General features: G+C 38.1%; 1 protein-coding gene across 1 annotated transcript in view; it reads left to right on the top strand.

Moving 5' to 3' along the window:
* The window catches only part of stc (nuclear transcription factor, X-box binding stc), a 32,097-nt gene extending 15,225 nt beyond the window's left edge, over positions 1 to 16,872 (top strand). Inside the window, exons 8-13 of the mRNA XM_089638404.1 lie at positions 321 to 474; positions 8,766 to 8,968; positions 10,488 to 10,609; positions 11,011 to 11,392; positions 12,305 to 12,532; positions 13,333 to 16,872. Coding sequence (XP_089494530.1) covers positions 321 to 474; positions 8,766 to 8,968; positions 10,488 to 10,609; positions 11,011 to 11,392; positions 12,305 to 12,532; positions 13,333 to 13,563 — 1,320 coding nt within the window. The 3' untranslated portion in view covers positions 13,564 to 16,872. The remainder of the gene's footprint in view (positions 1 to 320; positions 475 to 8,765; positions 8,969 to 10,487; positions 10,610 to 11,010; positions 11,393 to 12,304; positions 12,533 to 13,332) is intronic.
* The last annotated feature ends 8,724 nt before the right edge of the window (positions 16,873 to 25,596 follow it).

The following is a 25,596-nucleotide window of genomic DNA, read 5'->3' as shown; positions in this document are numbered from 1 at the left end:
AATAGGTAATGTGTGGCATTATGCCTCTTGAATTCTTTAAGGCTACTGTTAAAAATGTCAACGGTGTTGGAAGCGTTATTTAATAGTGCCATACCATAATGTCATCAAATTACCGATCAACGCCATTTTGTTTTTTTTGACAGTTGAAAGGTTTCGTTAAATGCCGATTCTAGCTCCGTTTCAGCTTTCTATCAAATTGTGATCAGCTGACAAGTATACCAACATGTCGGTTGTTCTTTTCTACTGATCTAAAACGGTTGTGTCTTCTCTCAACATTATATGTGCTCTAATCCATTTGTCTGTTTGTTTGTGTGTAACAGAAGCACTCGTGCGGGCGCCACAAGTGCCAGGAGCGCTGCTGCGTGGACGCGGAGCACCGCTGCCCGTTGCCGTGCACCCGCACGCTGTCCTGCGGCCTGCACCGCTGTGAGGACACCTGCCACCGCGGGCACTGCCAGCCCTGCTGGAGGACAAGTGAGTACAACCAACCATACAAAGTTGCAGAAGCTAAATATAAAATAAATAGCACTCGTGTGAGCACTACAAGTGCCTTAAGCGCCACTGCTTGGATGTGGAGCACCGCTGCCAACAATATTGGTTGCGCAGTAGAACACTGGAACTATTGATGATTGTTGAGATACTCTGCAATTCTTGAAATTAATTATTTTATTTTAACAAACAGCTATGAGGTTAAATAATATTAATAGAGACGATGGAGCTAAGATCAATAGTTCTTGGTATCCGGTAATTGACGGCTACACCAGAGCTAAACGAAGAAAACCACTTTAAAAATTATACGTTAATGTTAGCTCAGAGTGTTAGAGCTGGCAACACGGGGTATCACATCCTCATATATAAGCTCACATTTCAACACAACCTCAAATAACACATCTGCCCTGATGATGGACACTGCAATGCTGTCCGAAACGTTGGCTAAAGAAGGAGTTAGCGCAACACGGCATAACACCCCAAAAACAAATAACAAAAAAAAATTCATAAACGCTTGAAATTTGTACGCTTCTTTGCAGAACTTGCCAAAAATTGTACTTAATAATAATTGAAATTTATGTGCATGTTTTGACAGTTCAGAATAGAATTTGAAACAAAAAACATACATCAGAACATTAAACATATTACTATTCTTGCTTAGAAAATTTTGCAATACATTTTTACCAATAATGTCAAATTTTGAATGTTTTTTCATATTGGCATATCATTTTCATCAGATTAAAAATTATTATTTATACAGGGTGTCAGGTGGTAAAGTGCAGTAACTTCGGGAGGTGATTCTACGTGATCGTAGGAGTAAAAAAGATAAATAACTTTTTCTGAAATTCCAACTTTTAGATGTACTTTTAAGCTAATAACGAAAAATTTCTCCGACGTGCCTAGATGGCATTATTTTTTTCGTCGTTGCCAAATCTACATCCCGCGCCCCTTCCTGCACCCCCCGCTATTGTAATTCAGTAAGCAAACGTCTGTGCTTTGAATGTAATGTCTCACATAATTTGACGCGCGGAGTAAACAACTTTGAAAATTTAATTTATCTAGTGTTAAAAGTCTCATTTAAATAAAAACTTGTTAATTTAGTGTCTTTATCTAGTGTTTAAGTCTTACTAAAAAGTACATCTTTATTCGGTGCGTGTTTTCCTTAAACATCGAGTTTTATTTAGTTTAAGAGTAACCTAACTGTTAAAAATGTGTTTCTTTTGTGCGTAATTTTAATATTGAATTATTTTGACAATGCCTCGCTTTACCAACGAAGAACGGGCAGATATTCATTATTTTTATGGACTACATGGTGGAAATTCCGAAGCGGCGCGCCGGGAATATGCACGTCGTTTTCCGAATCGTAATGTGCCCAACGCTCGTGTTTTTGTTCAAACGCATGCACTTATTCGCGAACAAGGAATTGGCCGAAGACCCCGAAACAACAATGCTATTAATTTACCAATAGCGGACGAAGACTTCATCATGGCTACAATTGTAAATGATCCTACATTGTCGCTTCGTAGAATTTCCGCAATGACTGGTGTTCCTAAGAGTTCTATCTGGGATCTCTTCAAGACGTACGGAATGCACCCGTTCCATTATCGGTGCGTGCAAGGCCTTCTGGAACGTGACCCCGTATCAAGGATTGCATATTGTCAGTGGCTACTTCGTAAGCAACTTAATAACCCGAACTTCATTGGGAACATCCTTTGGACGGACGAGGCCCAGTTCAACAGAACTGGTGTGATAAACCTGCATAACTTGCATGAATGGGCGGAAGAAAACCCGCGCTCCGTAAGGCAGTTGCACCATCAAGTTCAATTCTCCGTTAACGTTTGGGCTGGAATTATTAACAATCAAATTATAGGACCGCATGTGTTGCCACCTAGGCTTAATTCAATAAATTACCTGGATTTCTTGAAGAATGACCTTCCCGTTCTTTTGGAAGAAGTTGATTTAAATAGAAGACGTGAAATGTGGTTTCAACAGGATGGAGCTCCACCACATTTCGGACTTGCCGTTCGTCGCTACCTAGACGAACAATTCCCAGATCGTTGGATTGGACGAGGGAGTACTTCGCCATGGCCGGCACGTTCTCCAGACTTGACACCGTTAGATTTTTTCTTTTGGGGTGCGATGAAGGATAAAGTTTACGCCAAAGAAGTAAATAACGTCGAAGATCTCCGGTTACGTATTCACGAAGCTGCAGATGAAATACGCCACAATGTACGAATTATAAATAATATTACTGTACGTTTACATACTTGCCTACAAGCAGAAGGTGGACATTTTGAAAATATTTTAAATTAGTAAAAAGCGATGAAATTAGTTAAGTGTTCAATGAGTTATTAATATTTTTTATAATAAAAAGTGTAACGTGATTTTAGTGCAGTTCTCTTTTTGAATTTGGTAAAATATCAAAACATACGGCGAACTCTGTGTTGTTATTGTTTACAATTCACATGCGGTTTCCATGGATACGCGCCACTCACAATATCGGTTTCCATGGATACGCGCCACTCACAATATGCAACGTTGCCACGTTCACACTTGCGAATTTATCGGGTAAGTTTGCACCTACACTATGGCTTTTTAGCAGGTATGTCTTTTTGTATGAAAAAGAAAAAATTGGAATTTCGGAAAAAGTTATTTATCTTTTTTACTCCTACGATCATGTAGAATCCCCCCACGAAGTTACTGCACTTTACCCCCGGACACCCTGTATATTCAAATGGCTTTTACAATACAGTGGTAAACAGGATAATAATAGCAATAAATTAAAGAACAATTAAGAAGTTTGAGGTGTCTATGATAATAGTCAGTAATGAGTTTATTGTTAAACACAAAATTAATTGTACTTGGAATAACTGAGTAGGCATCGCAACTTGGCATTAACAATTCAGGGCTATCAGCGATTCAATGATACAAAGTCGTTATTTAATTATTTTGCCTTAACGTGTTTGAGTTCAACTTTCCGGTGAAATGAAAAATGGCCTAGTTTATTTAGCCATATTTCCAGTATACAAAATAAGTTTAATTAATATTGTGTAAAATGAAGATCTAGGACCTTTTTTATTTCACCGGAAAGTTGAACTCAAACACGTTATAGCAAAATAATTAAATAACGACTTTTGTTCTAAAAATATCTCTAGAATATTCCAATGGATGACCACTAGTAACATCTTTTGGAACTAAATAGAAGCTTAATCAAGCTAGCGATTTTACGTGTTAGCTGATAGGTATCTTTCGAATGGATATTAATAGGCACCCGTTGGCAAGCTGTATATTTTCATTTATTTTTATTTATTCAACTTTATTAATTGCATTACAGGGGTGATTTACTGCGCATGTATTACTAGGAAATACTGTCTTGAGAGAAGTCACAGTTTATAACATAAGCAGTTTAGTTCGGCTTAGCAGGACCTTAAAGTATCTATCTTTACAAATTTTTAAATAAAAAATTAAAAAATTCTAAATAGCTTAGATATGAGTTTTATTACGCCTTAAAACTAATAAGTAGCACTGAAAACTAATAAGTAGCACTAAAAACTAATAAGTAGCATTAAAAACTAATAACTCGATTATTCTATATCGCCCGGAACGCACGTCTTTTTTGTCGCGCTAAAATTTTGTTTCTGTTTCCTATTATCAGCGCTTGATAATTAACCGAAATGGGTGACAGTAACGAAATTTTGACTGGGCTTCACCTTCTAACGAAAACGATTGAAAGTTTGAGTGACAAAATGTTGTTTTTTGAAAGGGAACAGAATTCCCTTAAAAATTTGCTGACAACGTATGTCGGTAGCGTTAAAATGTGTACATGTACATGCAGTGTCTCTTCGTCGAACGCCGCAGGTCCGATCCCCCCGGACCCGCGCGTCTTGCCCGCCGCGCCTGCCGCCGCCGCACAAGCGGTTACAACTTTACTACGCTCGTCCCCCTCCGCCCCGCAGCTCTCAACGGGACCCAGCGACATACAGCCAAACAGAGCGGCTAGCCCACCGCCTGCCACAACCCAAGCTGCCTTAGTCGGCTGCCCCAACGCTCGTAAGATTACCACGAGATCTGCTACAAAAAAGGGCAAATCGGAAGTAGACCCTCAACCTGCTATAACATATGCTTCAATGGCATCATCTGTTCCAGATCCATCGGTTCCGATGTCCGGCCCATCTAAACCGAAGAAGATGTCAACTCCCGTTGCCCAACCTACCGATTCTATAACATCGAAGACTGCAGAAACCGATACAGCAGACAAATCGGAAACAGAAGCCTATACCTCCACTTCGGCTAACCCCAATTGGCGCCGAGTCACGCATAGGAAAAAAAGACGACCAGTACTTCATGGTACCGCGACTGAGCATAAAGGCCTCATAGCCGTTGAAAGGCGCAAATATATACATGCCTGGCAATTCGATGTCAACACTACGGTCGAGGATATGGTAAATTTCCTTCTCAATATAAACAAAGAAATTGTTTACGATGTTGTCAAATTGACAGCCAAAGCTGACTACGCCTCTTTCCGGATTGGAGTCCCGGAATCGAAGCTTTCATTTTATATGGACCCGAACATATGGCCAAATCATGTTGCATTTAATGAGTGGTTTTTTCGGAGAAACGTTGCAACCAATGATAAAACGAAACACTCTAAGAGTGAGAAGTAATTCTAACCTCTCTATCTATTATCAAAACGTTCGAGGGCTAAATACGAAATTGGCAGTATTTAAAAATAACCTATTTGCTCGAGATAGCTTAGATTTAATAGCAATCACTGAATCGTGGCTGAAACCAAGTGTGCATAATTCAGAGCTATTTCCAGAAAATTATGTTGTCTTTCGTCGTGACCGCCTCACACGAGCGGGGGGTGTCGTCCTGGCTGTTCGTGCTGATTCTGTAACCCATGCTGAGAGGATTTCTTCAATGGACCTCCCCGACACTGAATCCCTGTGGGTGAAGCTATCCTTGAAATCTTCAACTGTTTTCGTATGTGTGATATATGTGCCACCTCGTTCTTCATCTTCGTTATACTACAACATGTTCGAAAAAATAGAAAGTAATTATAATCTTCTCAGTGACAAAAATATCTTAATATTAGGTGATTTGAACCTCCCTTCCTGTAACTCCAATATTGTGAACATGTTTAACTATTTTAAATGTTTCTACGGTTTGCAAGAATATAACTTGATATGTAATGATTATAATAACACTCTGGACATAGTTTTATGTAATGCCAAGGATCTTATAAAGTGTGTTGAGAAATGTCATGACCCTATTACAAACGAGGACAAGCACCACCCTGCTTTGTCTATTAGTATTAGTGAGACTCACTCAGGTGTTGCAAATTCATGTCTAAACCCAAGTCCAATAGAAGTTCCCTCCTATCATGGAGCTAGAACCATAAACGCATGGAGATTCAGCAAAGGAAATTTCCACTTATTATATGAATTGCTTTCTGAATGCTCATGGCAACCGGTCTGCCAAAGTTCAACAGATATAAATGCATTATGTACAAATTTTTACAATTCAATTTACAATATATTCGACAAGTGTATACCCATTTCCACACCTCGCACTACGGCACACAGAGTATATCCTAAGTGGTACACCAATAGTATTATTTCAAATATTAAAATTAAACATATTTTTCATAAGCGATGGAAAAAAACACGTCACAACTTGGACTATGCTAGTTTTTCAGCCTATCGCTCCATCGTAAAACATGAAATCAGTGAAGCTTTTAAAAATCATTTAACTTCAATGGAAGAAAAATTATCTATTGATCCCAAACAGTTTTGGAAGTACATTAAGGATCTAAAAAAATCCAACAACTCATTTAAGTCTATGATTCTTGACGGAGAGGAATTGACTACTGATGATAAAATCGCAAATAGTTTTGCGACCTTTTTTTCATCTGTTTACAAAAATGTCCAACCAACTCTCAATATTGACTCTACCCTTCACACTGTACAGATTGGGCCCTCATTCGACCTGGTCAGTATTTCAGAAAAAGATGTTAAGGAGGCACTCTCAAATTTAAAGAAACCTCACTCCATCGGTCCCGACAATATTCCAACATTTATACTAAAGGGTTGTTCCGACCTTTTAATACCACCATTATGTCATCTCTTCAATGTTTGCCTAAAAAACGGGATTCTCCCAGACATCTGGAGATTAACTAAAATAACCCCTATCTACAAAAAGGGAGACAAACGCGATATCCGGAATTATCGACCAGTTGCCGTTCTATGTTCCATCATGAAAATATTCGAGAAAATTCTACATAAATATATACTTAATCACGTTAATCCAATTCTTGATGACCGTCAATATGGTTTTAGACCCCAGATGTCAGTAACATCAAACCTCTTATGCATCTCAGATTTCTTATCACAAACTCTCGACAATCGGGGACAGGTGGATGTTGCTTATTTCGACCTGGAAAAAGCATTCGACAAGGTTGACATCGACATTCTTCTAAATAAGCTAGCTTCATTTGGTTTTTCCAAAAGACTACTCTGTTTTTTTGCTTCATATTTTCGAAATCGTAGACAGTTTGTTTATTATAAGGGTTCCAGTTCTTTGGAATTCACAGTTTTTTCTGGAGTTCCTCAGGGGTCTATCCTTGGACCACTTCTGTTTCTGATTTTTATCAACGATATTGGTTCAGTCATCACACATTCGCTGTATTTACTATTTGCAGATGACTTGAAACTATATCGTTCAATAAAAAACCATCTTGACTGTATTCTCCTTCAACGTGACATTGACTGCGTCTCAAACTGGGCCAAAATAAATGGCTTGAACTTCAGTACACCCAAGTGCAATATCGTCTCGTATACAAGATCAAAGAAACCGCATGTATTTGAATATACAATCAATGAAATTATTCTCCAACACCTAAATCAAATCAAAGATCTAGGAGTTATTTACGACAGCAAACTAACCTTTCACCAACACATCGATGATTTAATAAGCAGAGGATACAGGCTTCTCGGCTTCGTAATTAGAAACTCATATCCGTTTCGTAACACAAAAACACTGACGTTATTATATAACACACTAGTCCTAAGTGTACTTGAATCAAACTCGATCATCTGGGCTCCACATGAATTAACATACACTTTACGCATTGAAAGAGTCCATAAAAAATTTTTAAGGTTTTTATTCTCGCGGCTCTATGGACGTTACCCTTGGCTTTACCCATCGATTTATATATTAGGCATGACCAATTACCACTCCCTAGAGACACGTAGAGGTATTGCTTTGCTTAAATATTTTTTCCAACTAATAAACGGTCACTTATCTAATAATGAGATTCTGGCCCAATTAAATTTTTTTGTACCAGAGTCTCACTCTCGAGGACGTCATCACAATCTTCTATATAGTAGAGCAAGCCGCACTAATTTATTAATGAACTCACCTGTGGGGAGAGCTACGTGCTTTTTGAATGCGGTAGATAAGAAATTAGATTTATTTTTTGTGTCCTATAGCGCATTTGCGAGATTTTTGGCATTGCATATACACTGCATAAATGGTACAATTATAACGTCTTAGGCTTTATTACCTGTAATTGTTATAAATAAATGTACAAATTATATAAATAAATAAATAAATAAAATAAATAAATAAGTAGCACTTACTAATAAGTAGCACTAAAAACTAATAAGTAGCATTAAAAACTAATAAGTAGCACTTACTAATAAGTAGCACTAAAAACTAATAAGTAGCACTGAAAACTAATAAGTAGCACTTACTAATAAGTAGCACTAAAAACTAATAAGTAGCACTAAAAACTAATAATTAGCACTAAAAACTAATAAGTAGCACTTACTAATAAGTAGCACTAAAAACTAATAAGTAGCACTGAAAACTAATAAGTAGCACTTACTAATAAGTAGCACTAAAAACTAATAAGTAGCATTAAAAACTAATATATAGCACTTACTAATAAGTAGCACTAAAAACTAATAAGTAGTATTAAAAACTAATAAGTAGCACTTACTAATAAGTGGCACTGAAAACTAATAAGTAGCACTTAAAACTAATAACTAGCTCTAAAAACGACGTAAACACACCTAATTAAATGAAATTAAATAACTTTAGTCCGCCTCAGCACAGGACCCACTAGTGAGGAGAACCAAGAATAAACAAAAAATAGTTAGACTTGAAAAAGCATCTTTATGATTACATCGGAATACATATTATGAGGATTGTATAAAATTAGCACCCTATCCTACTCGACATCTCGTTACACTATTGCTCTTTGTGTTTTGCAGGTTTTGAAGAGATGCGCTGCCGCTGTGGTGCCGCTGTCCACTATCCCCCGGTCCCGTGCGGCACGCGCGCCCCTGAGTGCACGCTGCCATGCCGTGAGGTGCGCGCCTGTGGCCACGACGCGCTGCACGCCTGCCACCCCGTGCCCTCCCCCTGCCCACCCTGTGTCGTGCTCACCCAGCGCTACTGCCACGGCCGCCACAAGGTAGGAGTGTGAGGTTCAACCAAATAAGAAAGTCCAAACAATACGATTTAACGTTTGAAAAACATCTTTACTGAACCATTAAAATGGCCACCATCTTGAACAGTACAAAAAATTGACAGACTAAATGTAAACGGTCGAGTTGAGTATTGATATTGTCTATATATACAGGGTGTATCGGCACTAACCCGACAAACTTTAACCAGCTATTCCTTAGCACATTTGGAGTAAAAAATGTTACGGGCACTTTGCTGTCCGGTAGCATTTTTGTTTTCAATTGAAAACAAAAAAATTTAAAATTTCCACACTACATCACTGTCATTGGCATTGCGTTTCGTGTTCAACAGCTGTTATAAGCAAGTATGTCAAAAAGCGTCTTCGCTCTTTCGCACACACTAAATAATAATAGTTAAAAATGAGACGAATGGTGCCGTGCTATTTCGTTGTGACTGTAAACGTGCGCCGATATAGGTACACACGTGCCTTATTCAACGGAATTCGAATAAAATATTTGCCAGATGGGTTTTCAAACTTTGTCAAAGGATAAAACAGTGGTGACATGTGGTGAAAATATGAATAATAAATTTTTTATTAAAAAAAAAACGTTACCGGACAGCAAAGTGCACATAAGATTTTTTACTCCAAATATGCTAAGGAATAGCTGGTTAAAGTTTGTCGGGTACGTGCTGATACACCCTGTATACATTATTATCCATTGATTTTATGCATGTAATCTGCAACGAGGCGAAACCTCGCGAGATCAAATTCTTTCTCGCTCTCTCCTAAGACTGCATCTCTGTCTATGAACAGAGGTCATCGTAGATCTCTCATTGGATACGCAACGCATAAATCATCTGCCTACCGAATGATGTACCTCGTGCGGCCCATAAAAGCAGACGCATGGCCTTGGAACACGAGCCGGTCGTATACTCAAGACCTGATACTGGTAGTGAGATGTATCGACCGTTTTAGTAAGATTGAAGAGTATCGCCTTTCCCGTGAGGGTGGTTGTATTGTTTTAAAAATAACTTTATAGCTTATTATTATTTTCTTACTTTCCTACTTACTACAGTCTTTGTTCCAATCTCAATCTAAATTAATTATAACTAACAAACTTGTTATAAATTGGCACCCAATGTCTTGATTTTATGCATGATAAAATACTTTGTAAATTGGCGCCCAATGTGGGGCTAGGCTAAAAACTGTTATAAAACTCGTCATAAATTGGCTGTGATAAAAACTGTTACGTAAAATTTATTTCATTATAATATTTTAGGGCCCATACTAGTGGGCTTTTTTTGAGTTTTAGCAGCCGTTAGGAACTTTTGCTGTGTATATAGATGGTTGTTTGGCAGTTGTGTGAAGTTTGAAACATCTTTGTTGGAGAGGGGGTTACATTAATGTTGATGTATGGTTTTAAAATTTGTTTTTGGAATTCGAGTGAGTATCATTTGTTTACATAGGATATTATGTTCAATTTGTTTTAATGTGTGAGAATCATAAATAATGATTTGTTTCCTAGATGAGGAAAACCATTCCGTGCCACCAGGAGGACTTCTCATGCGGGCTGCCCTGCGGCAAGGACCTGTCGTGCGGGAAGCACAAGTGCGTGGAGACCTGCCATCGAGGACCTTGCCCTACTGTGTAAGTTCACATTACGTAGCCTAACCTAACTTCTGTCCATTGCTATTCTCGGCTCATTGACCTTAAGGTCGATGCAATGCAAAGTCTTGCATTTTTGGTTTGAAAATTTGATTGAAATGCACCCAGAAATAATATAGATGTTTTATCGCACCGTATTCACACATCGCCGAAAGCATATGGGCACAACTGCTGTGGAAGCATGTTGCACATTATTCTATTGATGGAGAACCAGAATTTACTAGACTGAAAACCCAGGCTGTGGGGAAAGGTATAAGTTAGCCGCTTGCCGCTCAAGTTTCCACTTGTCTTCTGAAATGAGATCTAACCATTCATCTATCCAGAAGGATTCTTAGATGCATAGCCAAACATTTAATTAACCATACTGTATTTGTTGGTTACAGCTGTAGCCAGCGCTGCTCTGCACCGAGGCCGGGCTGCGGCCACGCGTGCGCTGCGCCCTGCGGCCATGCTGCCCCCTGCCCCTCTACCTCGCCTTGCCGCTGCGTGGTGCCTGCTGCGTGCCCCTGCGGCCGTCGCTCACTGCAACGCCCCTGCCACGAGCATCGCGCCATCCTGCGCCGCGTCACCGCTCTGCCCGGCCCATTGGGGGAGCCCGTTGACATGGCAGCGTTACTGGGCGCTGGCAATACCAGCGTCACGCTCGAGTGCGACCTCGAGTGCCAAGTGGAGGACCGCAATAGGCGTCTTGCCATCGGCCTTCAGATCCGCAACCCGGATCTCTCGTCCAAGCTGGCGCCAAAATACTCTGATACGCTCAAGCAGGTCGGTCACTATCTAATTATTATTTTATTTTATATTATAGAAACAAACAGTACATGATTTACAGAGATGAAACAATATACAGGAATAAGATACTTCATGTTGTGTACCTATGATATGTTTCCTTGTAATGTCTGCTAAGTGGTATGTTTATTCCTTAATTACCAGGTGACGTGTGTAGTATATAGGTGTGTGTGTGACGTGTGTAATGTATGTGTGAGTGTTTGTGTGCGTGTGTGTGTCTGTACGTATGGGCAGTGAATCCGAAAAAATGTCAATGTTAGAGTTAAGACAAATATTACAGAGTAACACAATAAATTTAATTCAGCCATCATCAAATCTAATTTTTGAGAAATTTATCCAAAAAGCATCATAAAATATTTGTTTTATACTTGAATGTGATCGTTATGTATGTATATTAATAAGTGACGTTAGGATTATTTCTTGTTACAACCTGTTAAACAGACTGTAGGCATGTCGTTGATAGCTCTGAATAAATTTCTAACGATGTAACAGAAAATACATGTTTTGGAGCTAGAACTATGTTTTCTGGTGGCAATATTTTAATTTTATTCTTCTTTAAGTCTCTTCTTCATTGCTGACGATCCTGACTATTACTTTAGTTTCCCTGGTTGTCAAGGTTCTTCCACTCCTGAGGGTTCTGCACTGCGTGAAGAGTTACGGACACCGACGTCACTCCAGCGCATTGGTGACCTTTCTCTGCTTCTCCTGCCAAACACTGCCAGTTACTATGAGTTTGTCCAAGTTGGAGATCTCAGTTTGGCAAGCAAGGTGTCCAAAGTATCTTAAAATCGGCAGCAATGTCGGCAGATAGTTGAAAGGCTGTTGTGAATGGCTGGGTAACCTACGATTTACATTGTACAGGCCCCCAATATTATATGTTTGTGTTTTTAGATGGCTGTGCGAGAAGAAAACTTTGCGCAGCGCGTGCACGACCAACTGACGCAGCTGGTGTCGCTGTCGCGCGACTCCAAGCAGCGCACCCGCTCCCACTCCTTCACGCCCATGAGCCGCCAGCGACGACAGTTCGTTCACGAGCTCTGCACACACTTCGGCTGCGATAGTGCGGCATATGATGCTGAGCCATACCGCAATATCGTGGCGACAGCCTTCAAGGACAAGGTAAATATTACACATACATGCAATTCTTTAGGGCATCCTTTATTATTAATAATGCAAAGCTCCCATAAGCACTGACTATCTTACTCATAATAGATAATACTGGGGATAAGATGCGTTTACCGGCTGTAATACAACAGATTTAGTAGTAGACCGATTTTTAAACCGCCTGACCCCCAGGGATAGGAACGTATTACGATCCTAGTAAGACAGTGTTCGCAGACTCGTTAACAATCTGATTGATTTGACAAAATCGATCGGTCGTGCAATTATAATGTAAAAAAGCAGTAATACCCATTTGCAGCACTATCAGAGGAATATTTTAAATCGATTTACCGGAATATTGAACGGAACATAATCGAATTGGCCTGATTTCGAAGCACTTCAAAACAGACCGGGAAAATGTCATTTGAAGAAACGTGAATTTAGCAACAAAGCGCGAAATGTGAAAATGATCATGTTTTTAGGGTTGGAACAAAATGGTGCCAGTTTAAAAAATTGAATTAAGATTTTAACCCAAGCAATATATGGCCCTCTTCACCGTTGGCCAGCTATAGCAACGCTGCAGCGGTGTATTAGGGAATCTTTATAAGTAAGACTGTCAGAGTAAAGGCCCATTGTGTTATTTTCCATGTTTACCTTATTCTCCTGATAGTAACCTAGTCCCTTGTGATTGGGCATTCAGCTGTGTTTCCTTGCACCGCGATGCCTCTTCCCAGGTATCTGAGCCTTCTTCCCATCAAGGTGGGACACTCGTGCATGCAATGCACTCGTATTGCTATTATTGATATTTGTGTTTCCAGTCTTGGCTGCCAGCGCTCAGCGTGCTAGAGGTTCTGCGCCGTGAGAAGGGGCAGCGCAAGGTGCCGGGCCCCCAGGTGCTGCCCTCCAGCGCCCCGCGCTCCTCCGCCTGGGCCACGCTGGGCCCCGCGCCCCCCAACCCCTCTGTCTCTGCAGCCCCCGTAGCCTTGGCACCCCCCGAGCCACCACCACGCCCCCGCATCGACTACTTCGACCTGCCGCCTGAAGACTAGCAACTCCTCTCTATGCCCTCGATAGCCAGATGCCAGAAAGATATCGTCCCCATTCTGGCCTCACCAGTACCCAAAAAACACTGAAATAACAAATAATATTGAGTTTATTTCTAACATTCAATTATGATATCTCAAGACTTGTGTTTGTGTGTGGGTTGGTGACTGACAGAACGAGGACTATATTATTACCGGTGAACGGTGGAACACAGTTCTAAACACACGCACCTCCATATTTGACAGCGGGTAAAGCTACATTGCGACAATACATTCTAACCTCGGTGGTTTGGAAGATGATCGCTTTATTTTATAAATTTATTATTTGTCATGTGTATTAACGAGGCTTCTGACTCACGCAATGACCGCTTTATTTAAATCTGCATTTATAAATAAGTATATTTGCAATTTAAAATTTCACTTGCCCATTGGCAGATATAATAATCGAAGTATAATAAACCTCTCCCGGTCATAATTGAAACATTGCTTGAAATGGCTTTCCAAACAGAAATGGGTACTTACAAACCTTCCTCTCCCCTTTTCCTTTATCATCACAACATTCCCCAAATTGGAGATACCATAGCCCGATATTAGCTGGCTCCGGAATGTTTGTCATCATTATGTAAAGTTGTCACAACACAATACAAAGTTCTAGCAATACATATGTCCCGTAGTTCAAGCCTTGGCAGATTCGTTCTAACCGCCACATTTCCTATTTAATATTATACGTACGAGGATTTGAATTTACATATTTAGAATTTGGGAGCAGCGCTCTTCTCTTTAATATCAATTTTTACATAAATTATAGAAAGACTGATACTGCCAGCAATTTATGAGTCGATCCATTATTATCCAATCAAAGAGATATAAGGCTTATATTATAATCATCTATTGCTGAGAACTGCTAGTATTATCGGTGTTTTTGCCATTTTCAGTTTTGGGAAAATTATCTGCGGGGAGAGGAGGCTGTAGCTTTTGCGTTCTGACACAGGTTAAATCGGTTGCATGTAATGTACGTAACATATTTACCTCTCGGAAGTTCATATATATGTATATAGATTCATTTAATTTAATTTAATGTCGCATTAGCTAATGCAAAAGATACAGACTACCCCTCCTGGGACATTTAAAGGGTTTATAAACTAAAAAATTATCGTTAATATGTTAATTTGGATTAATTGAAGTTGTCAGGTGAAACTACATACTCCTGCATACGGGAACGGGTTTAGGTAAATCAAAATGGGGCACAGTTATTTGTATGACATCTCTGAGAGAAGTGATTTTACTTCCTTGAAAGTAGCACTCGTAAGATTCTCTGTTACTCACTTTGAGATTTGGCATAGTTTCCGATCCTCTTAACAAACACGTCCTCCTTGTGATTCTAAGAAGATTTTCTATTGGAATGGAAGGACACATTAATTTAAAGGGCTGCTTACACACTGCCTTTATCTCAAATTCATCAAGTCATCGGATGTCACAAGTTTTCTTGGCCAAACTGGAATAGTTTTACATTTATCATTTCATCTTATCAAGTCCACGGGCTTTTGCTAAATCCACTTGTACCATCCATCACTTTGCTGCTGTATAAAAATCAGACAAAGCGTGCCCAGGACATGAAAGTTACAGAATGACCATCACGGGCCTACACTGTATCTTTGGAAACTTTCCTGCCGCCGGTTTAGCCACGTCACAAACCCGTATTAACCCTTCCCTTACGGTGTGCTATATACTCGGTAAATATTTATATGTTGTAGTTACTTGTATTGCGGCGGAATATCAACAAATTTGAACCCTGTGTTTAGTACATTTACAGAGATATTTTATTAATTAGAGACGATGTTTACTCAGTGGACAGCACCGGCAAGAAAAGGTTAAACTACGAACTTACTGATTAGTTAACAGAGTAGGCTCCCAGGGCTGTTTGCGCTTTGCAATACTTGTGACAGTTTAACTACTAATGGAGGCCAATCTAATGAATCCAGAATGCTTTAAATTCACAGCTCAATAATTATATTATTATGGTGGTGAAGGCCTCACTGGGTAATCCTCAGGCCTCTAGTTTACATTCTTAGGTACCTATCTAAAATTGTTAAATCATTTTATTTTTATACATATTATACACTGCATACAACAATACTAGTGTTTGCTGAAGTTGTGCTGTGTGAAGTAGCCTTTACGCTTCACTTAATATCACATACTTCGCTTAATAAATATAACAATGGCCTATAACTACATAAATATGTTTAAAAAATTATATTTTTCTTATTTACATTATATTATCGGGGTTTAGGATCACAGGAGCCTATCTACAGAAACATAGTTTTGAGATAAATGCAAATAAAGATTGGAATGCTCATATTCCCACCTGTATGTACGAGATAAAGCTTTGTGTCACTAATAAATATGATTACATATGGCATTACCGAAACCAAGCTTAAGGCGATGCCATACGTAGTAATGCAAAATCATGTGTTTTTGGTTTGAAAATTTGGTCGCCTAGAAATGTTTCAGATGCTTTAATTAAATACTGCGAGTAGAATACATCTTGGCCTTTGAAATAATCGAGTATTTTTTAGATAAGTCTTTTTATAAGCCCAGAAAAAATAATGTAAAGGCCTATGAAAACTGCTTTAAAGTTCAAAATCTCCTACTTACGAACCCATCTTCGGTTATAATTTTATTGTATAATGTGGCAAATAAAGTTATTTATAAAATGATTGAAAAAAAAAAATATTTATGCCTTAACATTCACAAAATAAAATAATAGGCACTTTTTGGTCATGTTTTTTTCTTGCATAAATCAAAACAGGCGGATGGTGTTAAGCGGGAATATAAACCTTATCGCCATCTACGTAAGGGTTGTTATTGATAGCGGCTCAATTTAAAATATTACACGACGTAGTGCATCGCCTTAACTCGAAACACTTGTTTTTGTAGTTAGGCCCTTGTGATCCTAAGCCCCCGTTATGTTATTGCCATTTTGAAACATCACTTAATAAACAGCTGGCAAGTTTATTTATTTTAATTCATCATGAATGCACTTCCTACCTCATGTTTTATCATCACCATTTCTGATTATTTTAATTTCATCACTCAGTTTAAAATCTCGTTGCGAACCCAAACATTGCTCTTCCATTCATTGATTTCTTATTTTGAGTTCACCTCATTTTTTATCATCACAAAAATATGTTTAGCTTAATTATTGTTTAAACTTCTATCAAACAATGTTAATTAAAACTATCGGTAAATATGCAACACAGCGTCATATATTATTTATTAATTATTATTGTTTTATGATAGGATACATTTTTACCTTTGAACCTGTAGTCGAATAAATCTCAATTTTTCCTGTACATCTGTGTTTGTTTTTTTTTAAATTGATAAACACATAAACATTGATTTTTTTCATTCCTCCATCTCAGTTATCCTGGGGAAGTGTAACACAGGGGGTACGCGAAAGACAATTGAAGACCCCAAGGCAAGAAGTTGTTAACTTACATTGAAGGCATTCTGAGATATTTAGACTTTTGCGTTTTGCCTTATAATTTTTTATTTGAATGTCATATACAATGTACTGATCCTTCATGGTGTAGTAAACAAACCAAATTTACATTACATCTAGTAATATTAAGTAGTTTTGCAGTCTAAAAGTTAAAATAAACATGTTTTCTACAAAAAAATGTAGTTAACATGTTCATGCCATCTTCAGGGATAGGTGAGGAAGATACAGAATTGAAAGGCAAGAACATGTTAAATTCTTGTTGTTTTATTTAATCAAACAAATTAAACATTTTTTTTATATAAAGTAACTAAATAATAATTATTATTGAAAAGAAAAGGTAGCAGAGCATGTGTCAATTTTTTTTTGAGACTTAAGTCTATCAATCCACGAAAAACCTCATCCAGGTATGGTAACAATTTTTGGATATCATTCCATTTGGCCGCATCGATTTCTTTGTTATCTCTCACTTTTGATGACAGCATTGGCGGGGAAGATAATGTTTCACACCTTTTTTTAAGATCCACTTCTTTCCAAGGCTCTTCTTCGGAGAGTGATTCGCGATATTTATAAATCCCGAATTCCTCCACTCTTATCCAGCGAATTCCTTTTTGAAAGTTAACCTTTTTTCCGATAGTGTTTTTTGTATTGTGTATAAAGTTCAATTGCTGCCCTAATTCTTTAATATTAACAAACTTATCAGCCATCATTGTCACGATGGGTATATTTTTTGTGTTAGCCGACATCATTAAATTTACATATTGGTCCACTGATTGAATGGACTGGCATCTATTAATTTTTTTTCTACCAATGCAAAATCTCTATCAGAGTCCATATATGAGTGACCAACCTCAGGAAATTTATGGTCAATTATTTTGAATTTTTTTGCTAGAATTAAATATTTCCAAAACATAATAAATTATATTTTGACCGGCACAAGAGTCACTCCTCGCAATAAGGTGAGACTTGTTGCTCTGAAGTTGCATGGTGTTGACAAAGGCCATTAAACAACTGGCAATTTCCTCGCTCCCTCTGCCCCCTTCGTTTTCACTCCAAACATGGAAATATGACCTATTTAACTCCTTTGTCACACAATGTAATCCCAAATTATAGAGCCACAGTTTTCTTAAATAGAAAGCCACTTTGTGGATATCTTTGGGAGAGGTAGCGTCTTTTCCAAATCAAATGTGATGAAACAAGTTTCATCACATTCAGATGCCTTTTTCTTATCATGTTTTTGCATTTCAAATGCAGCTTTGTACATATTTACATGAATTTGGTCAGATTTTTTGCTAACGCAAGTCCCACAAGTGTCTGTCTTAGGCACACCAAACGACAAGTTGAAATCTTCTGTAAAGATTCTAGTGTAACGATTCAACGAAAGAGGGGCATACTCTTTTTCTCCACAAAACATATTATAGAGCTCATACAGTTTTGGGATTGACAAATCGGATGCGAGGTACAATTTACTCAATACTTTAAATCAAACTCACCAGTTTGATTTAAAGTATTGAGTATCTCATCTTGTTGTACGTATTCCAAAATTATATCTCCTGTACCAGTGGTAGTAGCGATATACTCTAGACTACTCTGATTATCTTCTGAAAATACAAAGTACAATAAAATAATCATTTTTAGTTCAATGTTCAAAAGAATTTAGTGTCACAATAAAGTATGTTTAAGTTTACCTACCATTAACATGACATCATATTGAGATATTCCTAATAATATCCCAAACTCAACACCAGTCAAAGAGTCTTGAACACTTTCTGAAACGAAATATTGTAAAGCATTAATGAAGGAATTTAAAACATAAGAAAACATAAAAGAATATTCAGAGTCACAGAGTAAAACATTTTTTTTGCATTTACCATCCATTAAAATTACATTATTTTGGGGTATTTCTAAATGCTTCTCAGGTTGTACTAAATTAGTGGACTCTTGAACACTTCCTGAAACAAATTAATAAGCATTACAATAAAAAAATTGTTGACTTTTAGACAGAAAAACACCAAAACAAAAATGATTCACCCATTTTAAAACTACTTTAAGGATAAATTAAGATGAACAATAATGTTTTATACAGCTTACCTGATTCCCTGATCATCTTTTGACACATCTTCACCATTTTTTCACCTCTGGAACTCATTTTCGATGATTTTTAAATAAAAAAACACCCACTGCAAAACTTTTTAAAACCACCAAAGTAAACGTTAAAGTGAGTGAATAACATGTTAACCATAGAAATCTAAACCAATATAGATGGGAAGAAGTTGTTAATTACAGAATTACGGCAAGAACTTGCTAACTTAGTAGTTAACAAGTTCTTGCCCTGATTTTATCAACTTAATGTCACAGAAACACGTAGTTAACATGTTCATCACATTGATTTAAGCATGTTCTTGACGTTTTTAAGCTCTGGCATGGTGTTCATTGGAAAGAGCGTATGCGAATTAGTTTAGAGAGCATTCTAACTCATTTTTTACGAAAATGTAAGTTAACAACTTCTTGCCTTGGGGTCTTCAATTGCATTTTTTTTTTACCGAGAGTGCAAAATGCTGAAGTTACACTACTGTTACATTACACCCTTCACTGTAAGGGCTTAAAGTCAAACAATGTTATCTATAAAAAGCACACCGATACTAATTATCGGTATATATTTTTGTAGATAACATTGTTTGACTTTAAGCCTTTGAATTATTGGTATTTTTTTTTTGTAGATAATGTTGTTTGACTTTATTGAGCCTTCAACTTGATAGATGTAAATTAGTTCAAAATATACCAGAAGGACATTGTGTCCTGCCTGTCCTGCTGGGGGTGCAAAAATTAAACTGTTTTCAAAATTCTTTACCTTTAATCCAAAGAGGTAAAGCATAATTTAAAATAGTATTTTGTTGATACCTTCCGCTAGGTACATGTAAAATAGTACAAAATATGAGGAGCACATAATGCTGAAGAAGTAAGCTAAATCAAAATAATTTTGTGTCAAACTAACTACATACCACTACAAGCTACTAATACATGATAGAAATCTGCCAGAAGCATGAGAGCTTGAAGAGGTAAAATGTAAGTCAAGAGTATCTCACTCTCTGTACAATACATACTCACAACTCTGGTGCTATATGCATTATATGACCTCAAACTTATAATGGAATTAAAGACAAAACGGAGATCGAGACCGCTTGGAAACTCGGATTTATTTTGAATTTAAGTATCGTTTACAAAATTGGAACTGATTATGACAAGAATTCAGATAAGCGATAAAGTACCTTCTTGTAATATAATATTTTAAATTTTCGTCTCTGTAGACTCTGTAGTGGAGTCTAATTGTGCATTGTATATCAGAGGATGCTGTCTGATCAGTTCAATCAGCTTCTCACAGTCTTCGTTAGAAAAAGCAGTCATTTTTTACAACAAACACGTGTACTTCTCAAGCGCTACGCGAGACACTACTGGTCTGGGGCGGAGATCGTCTTGCTGTCTTCGGTCTCTGTCTCGGCCTCTGTCTCGGTCGCACGCACGAACTGGCCCCCATACAAAGAGAAATGACAAGTACCGGTCGCGGTCTCCTGTCTCTGGTCGCGGTACGAACCGCTGCCTTTACAAGAGTGTCTCACCCGTACAATACTTACAACTCTGATGCTATACTTATTATGTAACTTCTAATGGAAATAATCTCTTACCAAGACTGCTTACAAATGCAACCTGATCTTGATGCCTTAGCAGAACGGTCGGATAAAAAGTTAGAATTGAATATTAAAAAATGTGTAACAATGACCTTTACCTGATCCCAGAAGCCCACAGTTTTTGAGTACATCATTAAAGGGTAAACATTATGCAGAGTCAATAGCGTTATAGATCTCTTTCGTCTTTGATCCCAAACCGACGTTCTCGTACCACATATTACGGCTCACTCCAGCAAGCTATAAACTCCTGGAGTTTATCATCGGAACATGTAAACAGTTTAATGACCCAGATGCAATGGTAGCCATGTTAGATGACGTTATAAGAAACATACTAATGGTGTGTGAACTCCGCACCAAACTAAATAATAATCGTACCTACGAAGCGAAGCGTCGTGCTCTGTCAAGCTATCGTTAATAATAGTAAACAACTTTATAATAAATCCGACGGAAGATAAAACGTAATCGTCGTTAAAAACAACGAAAGTTTAACACGTGGTAGTGTTCTCCAGTGACTTTTTAACATTTTACCATTGTTTTTTTAATAATATAAACTATAAAATTCACTGCATCCCAAACCAAAGTGTTGTGTACAACGGATAAAGTGCGCGGATTGGCCGCTTTAATTATGAGCTCACCATTCAGGGCTCCTATTGGTTGCGTTTGTGTTGTGAATTTGTGATACCCCTTGTTTACAATCGAAACTATCTAAATTCTCTGTATTAAATCCTTTTAAAGTGACAATTGTGCGTCGAAAGAGATTACTCTTATCTCGCAAAATACTTTTTAGTATACATTTGTGTATTTTTTCTTTTAAATAAAATTATCCAGAACCTACAAAAAAACATATCCGATAATTTCGTGAATAAAACAGAAACTTTTCGGTAAAACCGATAGTGGATTTCGTAGATACATTCATAGTGATAAACTGTTTAAAGTTATTTGTGCTCAATTAGTGTAAATATAAAAAAAATCGTGATATAAAAACTCGATACGGCGACTTTTGTTTTGATTTACATAGAGCTAGACCGATTGCCCACCTACGAATTTTCAGGCGCAAAGCTGAACAGAACTAATACTCTGTTTCAAACATTGTTTTTTTTTTATGTGTCCTTATAAAGTAGTGTTTAATAATGAATCGTCCTAAAAAACGACACATAAGCACCATGATGTCTCCTAGTCCAGAGGATATAGGAGGAAAGTGCGTCACGATTGAGGATGCGGATGAAAACAGCTCGGTTACGTCATCCAAAGGCTCGGACGTCACCGAAGCGGAATATCCTTGCGCTTCAGGAGTAGATGTGCTCAATGAAACCCAAGCACATTTGACAGCTCTTCAACTTGTGTTAGCAGAGAAGCAATCTAAGGTCTCAAAAGACCAGCAGCTGAGGATCGCTAGAAACGTATCGGAAGTTTTCAGATCCGTATCTCAGCTGTTGTTGGAGCGAGAGACGATGCGTGCGGATTTAGCTACAGTTACAGCACAACTTAGAATGGCAGAAATAAAAATACGCCACGAGAAGAGGGAAAAAAGGCACCTTGAGCAAAAAATCATACAATTAGAGTCTGATCTCGGGCCTGTAATGCGGAGAGTGGCAGTGGCAACGGAGGCTACCCTCTCTTTTGCTGACATCGCCCGAAAACAGCCATATGATGCTCACCAACCCCCACCAATCACTCAACAAGGACATCGCGTCGGACCACCAAGACCTGCCGTTTGCATCTTTCCAACGGATGCGGACGCCACAAAGGACAGTGACGGTACGAAAAAAATGATTGAAGATACAATTCGGCCATCTGAACTAGGCGTTCGGGTCACGGGAATAAAAAAAATAAGAAATAAAGGCATCCTGATCAATACGGCAACCACGGGCGAACAACAAAAGCTATTAAATGCACCTTGCTTCGACAACTCGAGCAAACTGAAGGCCCGACTACCGTCAAAGCGTCTACCGAGACTGATATTCTTTAATGTTCCCCGGGACCTGACCGACGAAGATTTTTTAAGGATGGCTCTCACTGGTATTCCCAACGTTGAAGACATTGAAGAAACTATTGCAGGCTGTAAACTAAGTCACCTGGCTGGTGCTCGCACAGGTAACGCTTGTCACCGTATCTACGCAGTACCCGCTACCGTACGTAAATTTCTAGTCGAGCAAGAGAAAGTATTTATAAGCTGGACTATTTGCCGCGTCCGAGATTTTATTGGCCTTACTGTCTGCACCAAATGCTACATGATTGGTCACTCATACAAGTATTGCAGAGATACCAAACCCACATGTGGACATTGTGCTCAACAGAATCATACTGGTGAGTCCTGCCCAAATTCCACCATCAAACCAGTTTGCGCGACATGCACCAGATTTGGTAAGCCTGCTGATCACTCAACTGGAGATAGGGACAACTGCCCGGCCTACATCGCTGCACTCAAGAACGACCTTGCAACTATAGATTATGGAGTGTAACATACATGAGCATAAGTGCCTCACCATCGAGAATTATAATCCCGTGACGAACTGTCTACGAATAATGTATATGAACGCGAGAAGCATCCGTAATAAGTTTGATGAGATCGAAGAAAAAGTAAGAAGTTCGCGGTACATTGTACACATGCTCGTCATTACGGAAACGTGGCTTAAGATTGGAGAGGAAAAGTTTTACTCCCTGAATGGTTACAAAAGTGTTTTTGCTTCTCGCCCCAACGAAGGAGGAGGCGGCGTAGCAATATATGTGATTGATACTATGAAGTGTGCAATTATTGAAAATTTCTCAAATGAAAATTCCTTTTTAGGTATAACGCTTAGTAGCAGTGATAGGAAACCAGTTAACATCTATGCTATCTATCGAAAACCCAACACAAATATGCAGGATTTTCTAATACATCTAGAAAAAATACTGAACGAAAGTAGACAAGATACATTAATATTCGGAGACTTTAACATTGACATATCCATATCCACACACTCTTCATTAAATTTTTGCAACATCTTACAATCTTACAATTTTTCAATACATAACAAAACATTTCCCACGAGAGTCACTGATACAAGCTGCACCTTAATAGATCACATCTTATCAAATAGGCAAAACATTCAGACTACTATATCGAATATTGATGATCCACTTAGTGACCATAATATACTTATTGTTGATTATAAGAACAACTTAAAAAAATGTTTTAATAATAGAACCAAATCCCGGATTACGAGACCTATCATCAACAGTATGTCAGTAAAATCCTATCTTCTTGATAACAATTTCACGATCAACTTAAGCAACTCAGAAGACCCTTTTAAAAGTTTCAATTATCACATTAAAAAGGCAATAGAATCAGGTACAACTACACCAAAAACAGGATTAAGAAGTCGGGTACAACTGAATACTCCGTGGTTTGATTCCAAATTAAATACATTAATCAAAGAACGAAACCAGATTCACAAGCAGTGGAAACAAGACCCTGGTAATCTTACTCTTGTAACACTTAAAAAGAGATTGAGAAATACCATTACTAATTATAGGCGAAATCTAAAACACAAATATTATGCGAACAGCTTTCAACAAAACCAAAATAACCCCACTAAAACCTGGAAAATCATAAACTCTATTCTATCAAACCGAACACATAAACCAACTAACGAAATAGAATCCCTCGTGGTAAATGACTGCGTAATTAAGGATCCGAGCCAAATAGCATCCGCATTTAATGAGTTTTTTCTCTCAATAGGAAAAAAGCTAGCAGCTACCATTCCGTCATTCCCGGATGACTGTAATACCGTATTTGTGGAACCGAAGGCTTGCCAATCCTTGTACATGGCTAGGACAAACAAAGATGAGGTACTGAGGATCATCTCTAAAACTAAGCTGAAAGCAGCACCGGGACTCGATGGAGTAACACCATCAGTTCTTAAGACTTGTAAAGAAGAATTAGCGGGTCACCTTACAGAACTTTTTAATTGGTCACTGTCCTCGGGAAAGTTTCCAAATGAATTAAAGCTTGCGAAGATAATACCTATACACAAAGGAGACTGTAAAACATGTATCTCTAACTACCGTCCTATATCACTTCTATCGGTTTTTTCAAAAGTATTTGAGACCATAATCAAAGATAGACTCCTAAAATACATATCTGCGAATAATATCCTTACACCACAACAATATGGCTTTCGGAAAAATTCTAGTACTCAATGTGCCGCCTTTGATTTTATCTCCAACCTTCAACAGTATATAGACCAGGGTGAATATGTGGCAGCCATATTTATAGATCTCAAAAAAGCCTTTGATACGGTCGATCATGAAATACTCTTAAAGAAATTGGAATATTTGGGAATTGTTAGGAAGCCCCTAAATCTCCTCCGAAGCTACTTAGATGATAGATTTTGTCTTGTTGAAGTCAAAGGTGTCTCGAGTGGCTTAGGTAAAATCACATGTGGAGTGCCACAGGGATCAATTCTTGGGCCTCTGCTTTTCTTGCTATATGTCAATGACATAACTAAATGTGGTATCTCTGGAAACCTCCAACTTTATGCGGATGACACTGTAATCTATTATCACAGTACAAGCCTGAGTGACCTGGAGTCTCAAATGAATGTAGATGTCTCAATTCTAGCTAATTGGCTGCGTATTAATAAATTGAGCCTCAATATAAAAAAAACGCACTACCTAACTTTCGGTAATAAGGATTATGTGCCCATGAATATCACACTTGGAACTGAGAAGCTCCAAAATATAGAAGTCACGAAATATTTAGGGCTATTAATAGACTCTAAACTTTCGTGGAATTCCCATTTTGAGCATGTGAAATCTAAAATATCCCCAATAACCGGCGTACTGTACCGACTCCAAGGTCTTCTCTCTACA

The sequence above is a fragment of the Hesperophylax consimilis genome, chromosome 12 (genome assembly GCF_061612785.1).
Source record: "Hesperophylax consimilis isolate HC1 chromosome 12, BYU_Hcon_1.0, whole genome shotgun sequence".
Lineage (NCBI taxonomy): Eukaryota > Metazoa > Arthropoda > Insecta > Trichoptera > Limnephilidae > Hesperophylax > Hesperophylax consimilis.
The sequence above is the reverse complement of the archived record's forward strand: the minus strand, read 5'-3'. Positions and strand labels throughout refer to the sequence as shown.